At 34.6% G+C, this 17,961-nt stretch overlaps 1 protein-coding gene across 3 annotated transcripts in view; it reads right to left on the minus strand.

The window, feature by feature from the left end:
- LOC123678103 (T-box transcription factor TBX20-like) overlaps window positions 1-17,961 on the minus strand; it is a 79,912-nt gene that overhangs the window by 57,397 nt on the left and 4,554 nt on the right. For all 3 annotated transcript variants that reach the window (XM_045614908.1, XM_045614907.1, XM_045614906.1), the window contains exon 2: window positions 4,928-5,240. In XM_045614908.1, the coding sequence (XP_045470864.1) occupies window positions 4,928-5,240 (313 nt within the window). The remainder of the gene's footprint in view (window positions 1-4,927; window positions 5,241-17,961) is intronic.

Here is a 17,961-nt window from a genome sequence, read left to right on the forward strand (position 1 = left end):
AAAATGATTGGCACATTTTCAGGCTCGATTTTAAAGAAAATTTATAAGGTCAAAACTGGAGTTTCATAAGTTCAATTGTTTCCAAAGATATAAGAAAAAATTGAATAATGGCGCAAAATGAAAAGTTCTCATAACTATAATGCTATAATCATGATTATAGAACATTCTACTGGTATTTTTTTGAGTAGAATCCATTGTTGTAATAATTTCTTCCTCATTGCATTAAGATTTGAAGTTATAATACAAACTTGTGCTTTTTTAAATGTAAACCATAAACAAATAAGATCGCTTTTTACTACTTTTCAATACTATATACCTAAGATGATTTATATATTACTTATCAAACTATAAATATCATGGTGAATATAGTTGAAATGAATGAACGAGTGCTCAAAAACTCCTGACTTCACGTCTTTCCTTATTCTTCAAACAGTATGACGATGATGAGTTATATTTTCCATATTCGTAGAATTTTTTATTTTTTTCATGTTTTTTTTCTCGAGTCGAAATATAAAGCGTTAAAAAAGAAAATAAAAAACCATAGTCTGAAACTTGCAGTGTTCTTCGATTGAGTCAGAAATTTTCCAAGGGTCTTGAAATATTTCATTAATCGAGCGATTACACAGCATTATTCATGAAAACACCAATATTCTAACCTCTAAAAACCACCTGACCATCCACAACACCAACCCACGTCCCCAAACCCGCTAATTTGAATAACGCCAGCGACAAAACACCCAAATTAAAAAAAAAAAGAAAATTAATAACAAAACCCAAACCACCCAAGTCCCCCCCTAATAACGAAGTGTGACCGAGAGAGACCCCGTCGGAAAATTACCATTCCGCCGACGTGGCCCCACCCTGTTACGCTACTGATTACACATTCGGCCCGGCCGAAATAACACGCCGGTCCCTGCCTATTTACAGGGTGGATTTCGGATCGGCGTTTCTTTAATAGCATGTTTTTCGGTGGCCCCGCTATCGGCCCATCGAACACTTTCGGAGATCGATTAGGCCGTTTTTTTTATTCGTCTACCTGATGCGAACTGCGAACAGCGCCTTCTGTCGTCCGGTCGGACAACTCAATACGATGATGAATGATGAATTTCGTGCAATTTTCTCGAGCGCAACGAATCCGATTGAGTTATTACTTCTCTGGCGAATAAAAAAGATGTGGAGTGCATTTCCGGTTGTCGGACGGTTCCTGGACGTGTGGCGCCATCTGCGATTGGTCCGGTGAAGGTGGCAGATACAATTGTTCATTAATTCTTGTTGTCTCTATGATTATTTCCTATATTATAGCTTCGGTTTGCGTGTAAGTTCGAAATTTTGGTGAATCGCAATAGTAGATTCTAACACCGTTTACTGTTTTCCGATAGCCCTCGTACTTTCTGAAATATCGAACTCGAAAGTCGGAGAAAATCAGTAAAAATTGACCATTACCATAAACGTCATCCAAACGATAAGTCAGAAACCTTTCGAATACAGTAGTATATCCTAAAACAAGTTGCAGAATGGGCTCCTATTTCAACACGAATGCGAAATTCGAAAAAGAGCGACGAAGGAACGAGCGAGTGTTGGAATTACCTTCTGCAACGAGTTATAGACGATATTTTCTCTATTTCAATCAAATTTTGTGAAATATTGTCGAAATTCAATGAAAAATTCAGATTATACATCCTACTGACGTTTGAATTGTATCTTGGCAGTTGGTGTGACAGTTAAAAAATCGATTATGGAATTTAAATTTGAATCGTTCATTTTGAATTTTAAAATAATTTATAATTACACGTAAAATTCCTGAATTATGTCTGATTTAATACCACCAGAATTAAGAGAAATTGCGAATAATGTTGCCAGTCATTTCACTATATCTAAATTATATTATATTCACAATTGACGAGTGTTAAAATTTCATAGGATCGTAAGTCAGTGTAGATAACCACAAAATGGAAAATATAACTGGTAAACAATGCTGTAATGAGTTCATTACAGCACTGTTTTTAGTACTGGAATGAACGCATTACGATACTGAAATAGAGAAATGTTTTTTATAGCTTTGGAGTTCATCTTAAACATACTGAAATTTGTCCGTATCTCAGCGAACTGCAATATCACAACCTGTTGAAAATAATTTAAAAAATTTCGAAAATTCCAGTTAACACGCTTCAACTTCTGAGGTAGTGGACTCGTTCCAGAACTGGTAGCATTTCCATGCTCTACGACATCAAATTGATGGAAAAAGTAGTAATAGAAATAGTACATGTTGGAAGTTTTGATTTTTGACAAAAAAAATTTTTTTTCTAGATAAAATACCTGACTAATTCCCAACAATTTTTTCCTCCTTCGTGCAAGGTTTCAATATGAATGATTCGATATTTCAGATTCTGACAATGTCTATAGTTTTTCGTAACCCAAGTAATTTTCTGATTATCGATCGCAAAATTCTGTAAAAATATAAAAAAATTGGACCATTCCAAGAAACCCCATAAATATGAACGTTTTTTGTAGCTTATAGAAGTTGATTCATGCCATACTCAAATTTCAAGTTCATATCTTGGCTAACCGGCATATTACAGCCTGTTTAATCAGTTTTAAAAATTTTCGAAAATTTCAGTTTACACGCTATCACGCCGTATCATGTCCCACCGGAAAATTCACGAAAACTTTCACTTTTCCGATAGAAATGTAAGATACATTGCATGACTAATAAAATACATCAGAATTGAGAATTTTCCACATTGGGACTCTATTCAGATGTTTATTTCTAGACGCATTGTTATTTCTTCCATCAATAGTCACAAAAAGGAGTACCCTCTTTCATAGGCGTAAGGAGGAGGGGGTTTATTGGGAACAGAATATTGATTAGAAGAAATATAAGTAACATTAACATCAAAAAGAATTATTTTATAAAAAATTGAAAGATTATGCTATTTCAAAGTGGAGGTAAACCCCCTCACGAATCAACTCTTATTACACCACTGCCCTCTTCAGGTAATCACTCATTTGACACATCGTCTAAACGAATTCAAAACCCTACTCACCATGAGAGAGTTAGCAATTACTCTCCACAATACTTCAACTTTTAATTACCGGTCAAGAGTTTTTCCTACGAGAAAATACGTTGCAGATGTCGTATAGCCTGTATCTCGAGACCCACGAACTGCGGGTAATTTATAGTGAAAACCTCATGCAAATTGAACGATTGTCGTTGAGCATTACAAACCATACCAATTTCAGACGAGGCACACAAGGTGAAAAAGCGAAAGGTCTCTCATATACAGACAGCCGATGTCATTAGAATGCAGGCGTTCATAATATTTTAATGGGTAGAAGGTGTTTATTTGCCTTTAATCAAGTATAGATGCGGGTATTAATTCAAGAGCTGACAAGAGCACACCTATTCATTTCAGTGGGTTTCAATTTGCCAGAGGTCGCTGTCATCGGATTGTCACAGACTAATGGGCGAACACAGACGGAGGAAGGAGCGTACGTATTGTCTGTTACGCGAACCACAGATGTGAACAACCTTTCGATATCGAAATCCTGTATGTAAACATCCAATTACGGCAAAAATCGGAAGTAAAAGCAATACACAAGGTTCACATGAAACTGACGACTTCAGATAAAAATATCTACCCTCGTCGATAAGTGGAACAAACAACCTCGGGATGAGCAAAATGAGTCAGTAAATCGGAGAAAAACGTAATCTACTCTCCACTTCTAATTAGAGACTTACCCCAGAAGTGAGATCAATTAGCATTATCATCCACAGGGTGCCTGGGATTTTAGAGCTGATTTTAACTATAATTGGGACGCTAAATCTGTACATGCAATCCGTTTTTCTCTATCAGCTCTACTTTTTCAGATACGTTTATGAGAGTTTTTAAATAATTATATATCCATTACTGTAGGTACAATGGTTTTATTGTCAGTCATTAATTGAGTACATTCCAGGTAAATCTATAAATAGTGGAACCATTGCCTATCAGGTAGCTGAACCCTAACTCGGGTAAGTAAGAGAAAAAATCATTCTTCCTCCATTACATTTAAAGTTGGGCTTAATGAAGCAATTTGTAAAGGCTCTTGATAAGAATGGGTCATGTTTTGCATATATAGGGATAAAAATGCATCCGTTGATCACAGAAAAACTCAAAGCAGGGATATTTGACGGCCCACAAATGAGACAATCAATTAAGGATCCTGCCTTCATAAATTCAATGAATCAAGTTGAACAAGAATCTTGGACATCATTTGTTGCAGTTGTAGAAAATTTTCTAAGCAAACAAAGCTCAAAACTAGGTTGAAATGGTTAACAAGATGCTTAATAGTTTCAAATCCTTGGGGTGCAATATGAGTATCAAAATACACTATTACACAGCCACTTAGACCGTTTTCCAGAAAATTTAGGCGAGATGAGTGACAAAAAGAAAAAATATTAAAGTTATGGAGGACCACTACCAAGGAAGATGGGACTTGCACATGATGGCAAAATTCTGCTGGAGTTCAACAAGGGACTGGTTAAAAAAACATTCAAGAATGTCGCGGAGAAGTTGTTTTCGAAGTGTTGTGTGACTATTTGATTTCTTCAATTTTTTTTTGTTCGTAAGAACGACATAATATTGTATTTTGTATAACTCAAATAAAAAATTCGTATTTACTTTTGTTTACTACACTTACGGATTTGTGTTAAAATAATGTAACTTATATTTCTATATAACATTTTATATCTTGAAAATTTGAGCTCCTAGGTGAAAATTAATACGTTATTTGAATTCAGGACATCAAATTGATATAGGAACAACTCAAAAAACCTCGACACCAAAACAGCTGTTCCCGACTAAAGGAGTCTAGGAGTCAAAAGGAGAATAATTCACGAGCCATAGACAACCGTCCATAGAATACAATCAATCTTATTCTTACTCACCTCCCAGTCTTAGTGATTATCATCTCGGTACCCAGCTCGTTGAACTTGTCCCAGAGGTCTTTGGTCTCCAGGTGGCAGGTGACGTTCCTCAGCTCCTCGCTGGAGCAGATCTCCTGGAGCTGGGGGTTTTTTGCGGCCGCGGACCTGGACTCGCTGAGGTGGGGGCTGCTTACCCCATTCTCGGAGGTGGAGGACACATCTACGGGGGATTCTCGACCACTCCCGGTGTCCGCGGGACTCACCACGGTGCAGTCGAGGCCCACGGGTTCGGGCGTGGAGGATACGGAGGTGGCAGAGCTCTCCACGAATTTTTCTGGAAGAAAAATATTATATCACTTTGTGTTTAGGAGGGTTGTTTTTTATATTTCGGGAATGGGTGGGAAAACACACTGTAAATATCATTTAACGGCTTTATTGTTGATATCTTTCACGGAAATGAATACACTTTTCCATACGTTCAAACCAGTTTTCAAAACAAATTACGCACTCCGAAATAGACAGCTCCAAAACATGCACTTTGAAGGCATTAACTGCCTCGTCTGGTGTTTAAAAACTCTCGACATGCAATTTATTCAAGAAAAAGTCATTGAGTCCTAAATCCGGACTATACGGCAGATGACCCATCAATTCCGCGTTTTGATCACTCAGTAATTCAGTTGCTCAAGCCGAAGTGTGAGAGCTTGCATTTTTATGATGAAGGATGATTCCACTCCCCAATTTTTTTTTCTAATTTCTGCAAATACTTCAGGACAACAAATGGTCTTGCGCCATTCAAAATTGACCGATCTAATCGACTGCTCTAAAGGTACAGTAGTCACATGTCTGGTTATTGCGAAAAAACAGGAAATCTTTTGCTCAGAAGTTCTTCTCCTTCTACGTACAACTCTTTTTCAATTTGGTTCATTTGAAAGAACCCATATGGACTACTGTTCAGTTTCGGGTTCATATGTAAATATCCAAGATTCATGAACAGTCTCGATCTTAAAAAAGTCTTTTGATGCACAGCTATTACATTTTTGAGGATTTCTTTCCACCAATTTACCTGACCCTCTCTACATGAGGGATCCTACGCAAGCAATTTTTTTAAAGCTAACATTTCATGTGAAATCGAATGTATGCTGATGGACCTAATTTTCAAACTCGCCTCTGTCTCACGGTGTTTTATATGTGGATTTTGTACAATCAGTTTTTGCAAACGGTAATCACGATCAAACTCACTAAACCGATAAAACAGTGAGTAATTAGCATATCCACAATTTCTTGGCTCCATCATTCTCCAAATGAATCGAAGAAAAATCTTTTGTCGAAATAAAGTATAACTTAGAGCTTCATTCTTATTCTCAACCAATGGATGAGATAGAAGTATTGCAACTATATTATCCTGATTTTGGAAGGCAAATTGTGAAAAAATAGAGTCGCAAGGCAATGAACGTCATGGTTGAAGAATATTAGGCAGTAGACAGAAATGGCGTTTTTACAAATATTCAGGACAACAGAACGAAACAATGTGAAAAGTTGACATCCACAAAGGATTGGAACTAAGAGAAGAATAATATTTTTTGCTAATATCTGACGGCAAATTAAATCTTACGAAACTCTGCAAGGAAGTAGTACCATATTACACATTTCAGCTCTGTCAAGTTAGAATCGAGATGTCGTCTTCTTTATGGATAGATGATATGGTATGCATGAACCAACAGATATATATATGGAATGAGTACAAAAGAACTCAAAATTTCGCACACTGAAAAATTCAAATTGGTTAGAAATTAACATTTCAGTTCTAAACCAGTTCGAAATTGATTTTTACACTAAAAGCGTCTCATTTGGTGCCTCATAAAATATTTCAAAACGTCTTCTCTAGACATATTTTTGACGAAACTTTTTTGGTTGGTATTTTTTCGATCCTTGATTCAAATAATGAACCAACTAATGGTAACTATTGATTTACCATCAAAGTCTTCTCGAAGAAAATGTTTCGGAGAGATGGTAATGCACAGTTTAATGAACACATTCCAGTTTTCTGCCATCCACTCCTCAAAAATTTTGGTACTCTACGTCATAGGAGCTTCGTGACCTTTTTGGCAACAAGACTTCACTATCTTTTTCGATTTTCCGGAAATTTTATAAATTTTCTTTTTTTCCTTTAATGTTCACATTTGGAATTTGAGTTTTCTTATAGAAACCATATTGCGTTCTATAAAAAAAACAACGGTCATACATTCACCATAATGAAATTAAATTCAACTGAATTTTCAAATTTGAGGATGTAGAATTAACTGGTATGTAACATATGATACATAACAACATAATATATATAACAGCTATGATACATTATAAAAAATATTCTCCGTCTTATTTTTTCATGAGAAAACCCATTTCTCTTGCTCAAACCAACAAGAAAATAAAAGATAAATGACTCCAAAGACATTAAAAAATTTAACGGAAAGATCTTAGCGATTCATCTATTCACCTTCTCGAAGCCAAACACGCAAACCGTTGTGTGAAAATGCCATGAATGGCTCGCTACTTCGTTTATATCACGTTGATTAATTGCTATAGACTACAAAAACCTAAAGAGTTCTCATTGTGCCACAGTCGGAGTTTAATGAATCCGAGCTGTGAAACATAAAGTGCATCCGATAATGAGTTAACAACGACTTAATATTTCATAATAATACACGCACAGACTTCCGCCTGTAGCGATGCAGAGAATGCTTGGATAGTTTGTTATTTTCGATGATGGATCTGCGGAATCGTATGAGGAAGAGTTGGTCTCACACAATGGGTTATTATTTCGTGAATATTGTATCTTGAAATGATGGTAGGTCTACGAAATTTTGACGACTAGGAAATATGAACTGAAATCGCTGTAGGGTCTTTGTTAAACAAGACAATTTTATTGGAATCGAGAAGGCGCTCTCGACTAGTTATGAAAATACTAATAAGTAGTGTAGGAAAAAATCCTAATGATTATTTCCGAGATTATTTCTAAATTACAAAATTAAAACTAGGTAATTAGATTTAACACAGATGAAAATAGATGATCGAAGGGGGAAAGCAAGCTTTTTTCGATCGACGATTGCGGCGAAAAGCATCATAATGGGACGTCAATAAGTAAAATCAAATAAAAAGGAAGAAATGTAAAATTGGAAGAAATTGAATAAATAATAATATAATAAGAAACTGGAAGCGATTCATGTTGGTGGAAAAGAATTGACTGATACATCAAAATAGTATATAGAAATTCATAAAGAATAATTCGACGAAATAGAAAAGAAGATTAATTTCATGAGTGATTTTATTGTTATACAGTTGATTGAAATTTAGCTAGGTTAGTTAGGTTTGATGTTTTGATAAAGAAATATAATTCTAAATTTCGAAATATACTACTAATAATGTGACTAAACTCAGCCCTAATTTTCAAAACTTTCAAAATAAATAATGAATAATCAAGATAGATTTCGGAAAACGCAACCATCTCAATTGGCGCCCAACGTGGGGCTAATAATATTTTTATTACAGCATTGCTTTGAAAAATTCAAATCGAATTAAATATTAACACATAATCATCGAAACCTTATCATCAATCTATTAAAATATGGACACAAGAAGTAAAACGATGATCGGAGAGAATGGAGGAAAAGAAGAATGAAGATTTGTAAAGTAAATATAATGAATACTGAACGACAGAAGAGAAATTCCACAAAGAATATTAAAGAAGCAGAGAAAGTAATAAGAAATACAAAAAATAAACAAGGGAATAGAAGCAATGCAGCACTAGAACAAATGAACAGAAATTTAAAAATACAAATACCAAATCATTTATTGAATGCAGAGTGTATACAAAAGTTTTGCAAGAACATTCCAGAAATATTTCTGGAGAAATATTCAACAAAATTATGTTAGAAAACAGAGGAGGAGGATGAAGAAAGAAAGAAACGAGTACAAGAGCAAAAAAATGGAAACAAAGTTAAAAACTTGTTTCAATTTTCAAAAATGTTTCAAATTCAAACAAATTTTTGGCGTTTTTTTTTTGTTTGAATTATCAGAACGTCTTTTGATAAATTCGAAAAGGTGATTTGTTCAAAAGTTCGATTTGATATGAATTGAAAAGATACCTAAGAGGAATAAAGGACGCATATTCAAAGAAAATCAACATAAATTAGACAAAGCAGAATGCACTACCCAAATCCACTCCAGTTGCAACCAATCATGGTTTGGATACCTATCACCAAAAACAAAATCCACACCAAAATATCCGAATCTCGAGAAGACCACCTCCGATGTCCCGATTACTCCCATCACATCTCCCAACAAAGCTCAAGAGTTACGAAAACCAAGCTACTTATCCGCCGAATCAGCGCGTCAGCCCAGCATCCCAAACAATGGACCCAACGAACGATCCTATCTGCCTCGCTTCTTCTCCCAAAACGTTTTGATTGACATCTCAACATGCCTAATCAACCTACCGACTACTTAAGCGGCCGTATTCACGAAGCGATCAATTGATCTCTCTGCGATCGATCGCGAGGAGTTAAATAGGGAAGATAGATCGGCCGATGTTTCGAATCGAGATGATGGATCGTGACGGTTGGCGTCGATTCATCATAATAAAAACGTTCAGATTCGAACGGTTGTGGCCGTACAATGAGATCGGATTACTTTCGAGGTTTATTGGTCATATATGGGCGAGGTATATTTGGGTCTTGGTGGTGTTGTATACCAAACCAGTAGAGTTGGCTTATTACGCCGATGATTCGTTGCTGTTTTAGTTTATAAAGGGTGTTTTTTTAGAGCTATAGAGTAGAAATTGCAATGAAACAACGATGGATTATTCGATTGACATGAATTTTATTTATCCGCAAGTTCATCTTGTGGCATTACATTTCAAATATGATTTCTGGCATATGACCTCCACGGCTGGCTCGGATGTAGTCCAATCTGGACGTCCAATTTTCGATGACTTTTTCCAACATTTGTGGCCGTATATCGGCAATAACACGGCGAATGTTGTCTTCCAAATGGTCAAGGGTTTGTGGCTTATCCGCATAGACCAATGACTTTACATAGCCCCACGGAAAGTATTCTAACGGTGTTAAATCACAAGATTTTGGGGGCCAATTCACAGATCCAAAACGTGAAATTAGGCAGTCACCAAACGTGTCTTTCAATAAATCGATTGTGGCACGAGCTGTGTGACATGTTGCGCCGTCTTGTTGGAACCACAGCTCCTGGACATCATAGTTGTTCAAGTCAGGAACGAAAAAGTTAGTAATCATGGCTCTATACCGATCACCATTGACTGGCCATCATCGTTTTCAGAGAAGTACGGACCAATGATTCCACCAGCCCATAAGGCGCACTAAACAGTCAGTTTTTCTGGATGTAACGGTGTTTCGACATACGACATGCGGCAGTTTTGTTTGTTGACGTAGCCATTCAACCAGAAGTGCGCTTCATCGCTTAACAAAATAAAATGGACGTAGTGCGCGATACGTATTCCGCACAGAACCATTATTTTCGAAATGAAATTGCACTATTTGCAAGCGTTGTTCAGGCGTGAGTCTATTCATGATGAATTGCCAAACCAAACTGAGAATAAATCACTTGACAGCTGTTAATTCGGTCGCCATCTTGAACAGTAATGCCAACTTAAAGTTATATGTATACCTCGAAAAAAAAACACCCGTTATATTACTTGTTTTGATCATGATCAACTTCCAAATAGTAGTTAACGATTAAAAAAATGCAATAGGATACTTCTCCAAAGGCCACTGGGCTTCAGTTTATTCTTTTAACCGTACCAAAAACCCTTTCCAAAATACCAAGAATTGAGCGGGGTGCAAGCCAACTGGACTAATGTCCAAACGTAGGTTGCGAACGATATCCCCATCAGATGGGACCGTCGATAAGAGAATCATGTATGTAATGACATTGTAAATTATCCTGCCAGCGCTAACAAAACCGGCAATTATATTCGTCTGCGCTTCGTCCGCTTTAGGTACCCCTCCCCCGCCTCTCCAACGCTCAATCAAGGATTCGAGAACCGATGAACAGATTGCGGATCACACGAAACATGGTGATTACCGGCCGATTCCAGATAAGGCATGTTTGTTTTTACGAGTTGATTCGTCTTTCATTAAATCGGGCAGATTTCGTTTCGATTCGTGTTTTGAGTTTTCAGTTGTGAAGCTTTGTTATTTTTGGTGGAGAAGTGTGTTTTGGTATTTTCTTGACGACCTCTTTCGAATAATCCAAAAAGTTTGTTGAGAGGGGTTTATACCTTGTGGCTTTCTCGTGATCTGCCAAAGTTCAACTTTTTCTCCTCAGCATTTTTGAGATCCCACCACTTTTCATGAGTGATGAGGGAAGCAATCTCATACGTTCCTGTGATTGATCGTCCTTTTCTATCACTATTATCAAGAATTCAAGATACATTTTTTTGTCTCTATTTTTAATTTTAGAAGATCGGTATTATTAGCCTCTAACAAGAATAACAATAAGATTTCTTACGATGATATAATTAATTATATTGCGAATTTTAAGTCTCTCAAAAAGGTATTGTAATGCTTTTATAATTCAACTCAAACTATAATACGAACAGATAATTACGAAAGGAAATTTATTGTTGTTTTCAAACTGTGAGTGTTTAATAATAGTATATTATAAAACAAGTTTCAGAATGGGCACCTATTCCAACACGAATGCGAAACACAAGAGTGTTGGAATTGCCTTCTGCAATGAGTATTAGAAGATATTTTCTCTAAATATTGTCGGAATTCAATGAAAAATTCAGGTTATATATATCCTAGTGACTTCTGTATTGTATTTTGGCAGTTGGTGTGACTGTTACGAAAATTGACAGATTACGGAACTTGAATATGAATCGTACGTTTCGAATTTAGAAATCATTTACAATTATGCATTGAATTCGTCAATGACGAATAGATTTAATATCACCAGAATTACGAGAAATTGCGAATAATGTTGCAAATCATTATATCACTATATCCAAATTATATTATATTGACATTTATTGACGTTTGTTGAAATTTTATAGGATTGGAAGTCAGTATAGACAACCAGAAAACAAAAAATATAACTGAAAACGATGCTGTAATGAGTTCATTACAGCACTGTTTTTAGAACTGTAATGAACTCATTACGATACTGAAATTGAGAAATAACATTTATCAACGTTCGACAAATGTTTATTTTCTGTGTGAGCTTTATTCATAATGCTCAAGTATTGTAAAGGACCTAATTTCAAAAGTGGTACCTAATTGAGATATACTTTGCTCAAAATAATGTTTATTGATAATTATTTGCTTTGAAAATAATCGTAAGTAATATCATAAGGGTATCTAATTTTTTCGAAAAAAATCTAAAAACACGTTGCTAAATAATATTTTAATAAAAAACATGAGTACTGGTGGCAACAAAAATCAGAGTCGAAGACGAGGATTTTTGCACTTACACGAATGCTTCTTGTTGAAAAAATATTACTTTGTATTGAGTTTTTTCGAATTTTTCACAGGAAAAATTGAACGCCTAATGGTATTTGACAAGACTATTTCATGAGACCATAATTACTTGTTTTCGAAGATATTTCAATCTTTCATGACAAAAGCTGTCAAGTTTTGCCGCGGGTAAACTCGAAAAAACTGGTGACAGTTGCTCTCATTCCGTTTTCCCATCTAGAAATCATTTTTCATTCGAAATTGAGCGTTTTTGATTGGTGGAAATTAAGAGGAGGGAAATAGTCAAGGATAATAACGGTTCCTTAGGTCTCAAGGATACTAACCATCCGGAAAAAGTTGATGCAAGTTGATATAAAATGTAATTAATATGTTTATGAACTACAGTATCAAAATTCAGAGGCGGCAAAAGTTGAATGGCCTACAGGCTGCAAATCTATTAATCCGCCACTGCATGAACGACATTATTCATTTAATCGACTCAAAATGCAATAATAATAATAATAATGACGTTTATTCATGGTAACAAAATATCAATACAGTAATATAAACAATATAAATATGAATAAACATGACAATACCCACAGAAGTATTTTACATACTTGTTTGTGGACTATTGTAGACAAATTTGAAATTGGTACGAAGTACCTCTCAGTATTTGGTACCAATACTCTTTCATCGTATAAGGTGCAATTTCTTTACACAATACGAGAGTATGAGTACCAAGTACATAAGTAATGAGCCGTACTTGGTTTCAAATTTGACTACAAAACAACGAATAGTGATGATTATCCAGAATAACGTATTGTATTGTTTAACAATGGAGAACAAATGATAGTTTTCAAGGGCCTCTAAAGCGTCAAAGCTATAGCTTATAGAAAAACTTTTGCCTATTAAACATTTTGTTTGGAACTACCTGGCCTAAAACAAAGCAAAAATTCTACCAATTTGACAGGAGACTACTTTTCCTAATAAAGTGTGCGGTATCCTTTCTCTCATCAGTATTCACAAATGAGCACTTATTTTGATGAAACAATTTAACAATTTCTTAACGTTATTGAAGAGTATATTTTTCCAAAGATGAAATGGCATAGCCTACTGAATACAAATGACGAAAAATTGTAATAAAATAATATACAGTGTTGCCATTATAAACATTTTAAATTGTATCATTCCTATTGGAAACCAGTTTTTATTATTTTCATTTCATTCATTTTTTTCATGGTAAAATAAAAAAAATGGACTAGTCGAGATTATAGGGTAACAGTTCAATTTTCCATCCAAAATGTTCAAGTGCTGAAGACCTCTAAATAAAAAGAATAATAATATCGTTTCTCTCATCAGTATCCTCAATTCACAAATAAGCACTCATTTTGATAAAACAATTTAACAATTTCTTAACGTTTTGAAGCGAGTATTTTTTCAAAGTTTGAATAGCATAGCCTACTGAATACAAATGACAAAAAAATTTCAAAAAATAATATACAGTTTTGCCATTATGACCATTTTAAATTGTATAATTCCTATTGGAAACCAGTTTTATTTTTTCATTTAATTTATTTTTCTATTTGACGTTAAAATAAAGAAAATTGGACTAGCCAAAATTATAGGGTTACAATTCAATTTTCCATCCAAAATTTCCACGCGCCGAACACCTCTAAATAAAAAGACGTCGAAAAGTTCCATCGAACAACATTACAAACAAAACCCGTAATGGAAATCCATCGTGTCAAACTACAAAACACAACCCACAATTTCCCTCGGTTTTTCATCTAATGAATCCACATTTAAAGCGCTCCCTATTGTCCTCGCGCTGACTCACAAAAACGTTATTGATATCAATAGGAAACAAATATACTTTTAACAATATACTCTATTTAATGGAACTGTAAATTGTAATCGAATTTTATTATTCCGGACACCATTTGTCATGTGAAAACATGCAATTTTTACATTAGCGCTCGGCGATGTCACTTCTGGGTGTCAACGAGACCCTTCATATACGCGTCCGTTACGCCGGAGACGCGTCAGCGTCGCTTTTTCAACGTCGATTGCGTCGTCTTCGGCGTCAGGTAATTATTGGTTGCGTTATGCTTTTACTTGCTATCTATTTTTTCTATCATCGATTTGCCGGGGGTTTTCCAATTGATTTTTTTTTCGCGTGATGGTAATGGTTTTAATGTCGTTCGCGGTGTATCACCTTATGTCACATTATGCATTTTTTATTCGTTTCTGTGCGCCGCCTGTCGCATTAGTATTCTGTGGTGCCGGTCGTCGGTCGGTTATTTCTATAGATATTTTAGTTGTGTACTCGATTATCGATAATAAAAGAGGAATGGTTTGTACTTCAAGTATTCATTTAGATTATTCCTAGAGTTTTTCAATGTCAAGTCAAGTATTTATTATCAAGTACATACTTGAAAAACCAAGTACATTCTGTCAAGCTACTTGATTTTTAGCAGTTTTATTGTGTATAAAAAGAATATATCTATAATAAAAAAAAATAAAATGAGAAGGTACTGAAGAACATTGAAGCAATTGAATAAATAATAATATAATAAGAAACTGGAACCGATTCATGTTGGTGCAAACGATAAATTGGTGGATACCTACATCAAAATATACAGAAATTCATAAGGAGATTGATTTCAAGAACTTTTAAGATGAGTGATTTTATTGTTCTGTTGATATATAGGTTGTTAATTGAAATTTAGCTGGGTTGAAATATACAATTTGTGACTAAAACCGAGCCCTAATTTATAAATAAATAAATAATAAATAATCAAAACAGATAGATTTCATATCAATGTGGCCCCACGTTGGGTGCCAAATAAATTCAGATTATACATCCTAGTGGGTTTTGTATTATATTTGTATTTATAATAGCTGTTTACAGTTATTTGAAATAAATTTCACTCTAACTAAAACAAATTTATAAAATACTAGAACAAGATTTTTATTTTAGTATTTTATAAATTTGTTTTAGTTAGAGTGAAATTTATTTTAAACAAGTGTAAACAGCTATTATAAATAACTCACAGTTTTTCCTAGAGTTTAAACAATCAATGTAATATTTGAATAAACTCTATTCTATTCTATTCTATTCTATTCTATATCTTGGCAGTTGGTGTGACTGTTACGAAAATTGACAGATTAAGGAATTTGAATCGTATGTTTCGAATTTTGAATTGATTTATAATTACGCATTGAAATCGTGAATTATGCCTGATGAAATCGATTTAACACCACCAGAATAAATAAAATTGAGAATAATGTTGAAAAACATCTCACTATCCAAATTATATTATATTGACAATTGACGTGAGTTAAAATTTCATAGGAAAGTCCGTGTAGACAACCACAAAACGAAAAATATAACTGAAAATAATGCTGTAATGAGTTCATTACAGCACTGTTATTAGTACTGTAATGAACTCATAACCTACGATTCTGGGATACTGAAAAAAGAAATTAATGAAGTGGAAAACATCACATATGAAACATAGAAAAACCACATTTTCTGCAAACCTCAAATTTCAGAGGAATTTCATCCTATTCTTTCATTTAATCGGTGGAATTTATCCGAATTAGAGATAACGAACAAGACCAAAAAAATTACTCTAGTTGCTTATCGTTACGCTTTTATGCCTATCTGGTTTTGAATCGATTTTTCCTGGGCTTTCCTGATATATTTCCCCTTCTAATGGGAATGGTTTTAATGTTGTTCACGAAGTCGCACCTTATATCACATTAGATATGCGTTTTTATTCGTTTTTTATTGATTTCATGGCTCGGTTTGTCACTCATCGTGGGAAAATGATTAATGACTTTCTTCTTGTATTATCAACCGTATGGAAGAATATTTCAGAAAAGTACCTACCAACGCCGCGTCAGAAGTTTTCGAGAATAATGTTGCTTTCAGATAACGTATATTTCGATGTAAAATTACTCATCGAAAGAGGTGAGATTTTTATCCATGCTTTGGTCGATAAGCAGTCTTGAATAAATATTAAAAAAAAAAGAAAGTATACTGTCTAGAATTCAAGAGCAATTCGGTTAGATCTGTTGTCACTGAAATAATAAGTTTTTTTCGATATTTTGCTTGAATTTTAATGGTTCTGATAAAGTTATCGACACGAAATTTCGCACTAACCTTGACATAGTCACTTCATGTGGACACGCCAAATTTCAAATCAAACAGATCTGTAATCAAGGAAATATCGAGTGTTTCTTTTCCAATATTCTCCTTGGATTTTCTATGGTTCTCGTTGAGCGATCAGTATGAAATTTCGTAAAAGGCTTCGAATTGTCATTCTACGTGCAAATACATTTTTTTTGACTAGATCAAATTCGCTGTTTTGAAATCAACCAAAAAACTAAATTTCGAATGGCCATATTTACGGAACACCTAATCTGATTTTGCTCATTAACTAACTCAACTGCGGCATTTAAGATCCGAATCTACCTATCTCTGCTATCAATTTAATGTTGGAAACAAGCCAAGATTATCCAGAACATTTCAACAGATCAAGTAAATGGCACAAATCGTAGAGTAATAAACATATATAGAGGGAGTATACGAAATTTTTACATGTCCCCAACATGGTTAGATTACGTTGTCGGATTGTGATATATTTTCAAATCCACAAGTTAACTATAAATGAAATATATTTATTTGAGTGATTTCCGATTAAATATGCAAATTTGGATATTTGGAATCCGATATTTTTCCTAATTGTTCAAGTTATAATAACCAAAATATTTATTATTTTCTGTATTTACCTGCTGAAATCCAAGGTTTGGCAACTTTTGCTCCCCTAGTGTCATCGGTTGTTTCACGTCGTTTGGCGCGCTTGAAGTTTGTTTTCTGAATTTCTGATATATTTAAGTATTTATTTCAATTTATTTTGAGTTAATATTTAACGTTGTTTCACTATGAGACATAATAAGTGCGTTATTTGTAGAGAAACTCGCGAATTGAGTGGAATATCGTACCCCTAATATGTTTTCATTTCCGCCCGCTTCATGCCAAATTCTATAGTTTTTGTTGGGGACAAAATTTGCTTACTGAAAATGACTTATGCTCCCTCTATCTATGTTTATTACTCTGAGGCACAAATTAATACCAACTGACACTTATGACAGTTTTCCACGTACAATTGCAATGCAATAAAAATTGCTCTCACATAAAAAAATTAGAAAAATCCAAGCTTGCCGAATTTCCTCGCTCTCAAGAATACCGCACCAGCATCTGCTCAGAAAAACTCCCACATCTCATTCAAACACGCCGATAATTGGACATCTGAGAACTATCTTTGTTATCTCGGAACAATGCAGATCCAGTAGCCTTCAACCTCCACAATGGTGGAATCCCACAAACAAACAAACGCCCGACACATCCAAGTACATATAAACAGACAACAAGGAAAGACTACCCAGAGGAATTATTAATAAGTTGAGTTACGATCAAATAGCGATCGTTATGATGTTTTACGGTTTTGTAACGATGCAAAGTTGAAACATTTCAAATCGGAATGATTTATTATAAACCAG

This window comes from Harmonia axyridis, chromosome 4 (genome assembly GCF_914767665.1).
Source record: "Harmonia axyridis chromosome 4, icHarAxyr1.1, whole genome shotgun sequence".
Classification (NCBI taxonomy): Eukaryota; Metazoa; Arthropoda; class Insecta; order Coleoptera; family Coccinellidae; genus Harmonia; species Harmonia axyridis.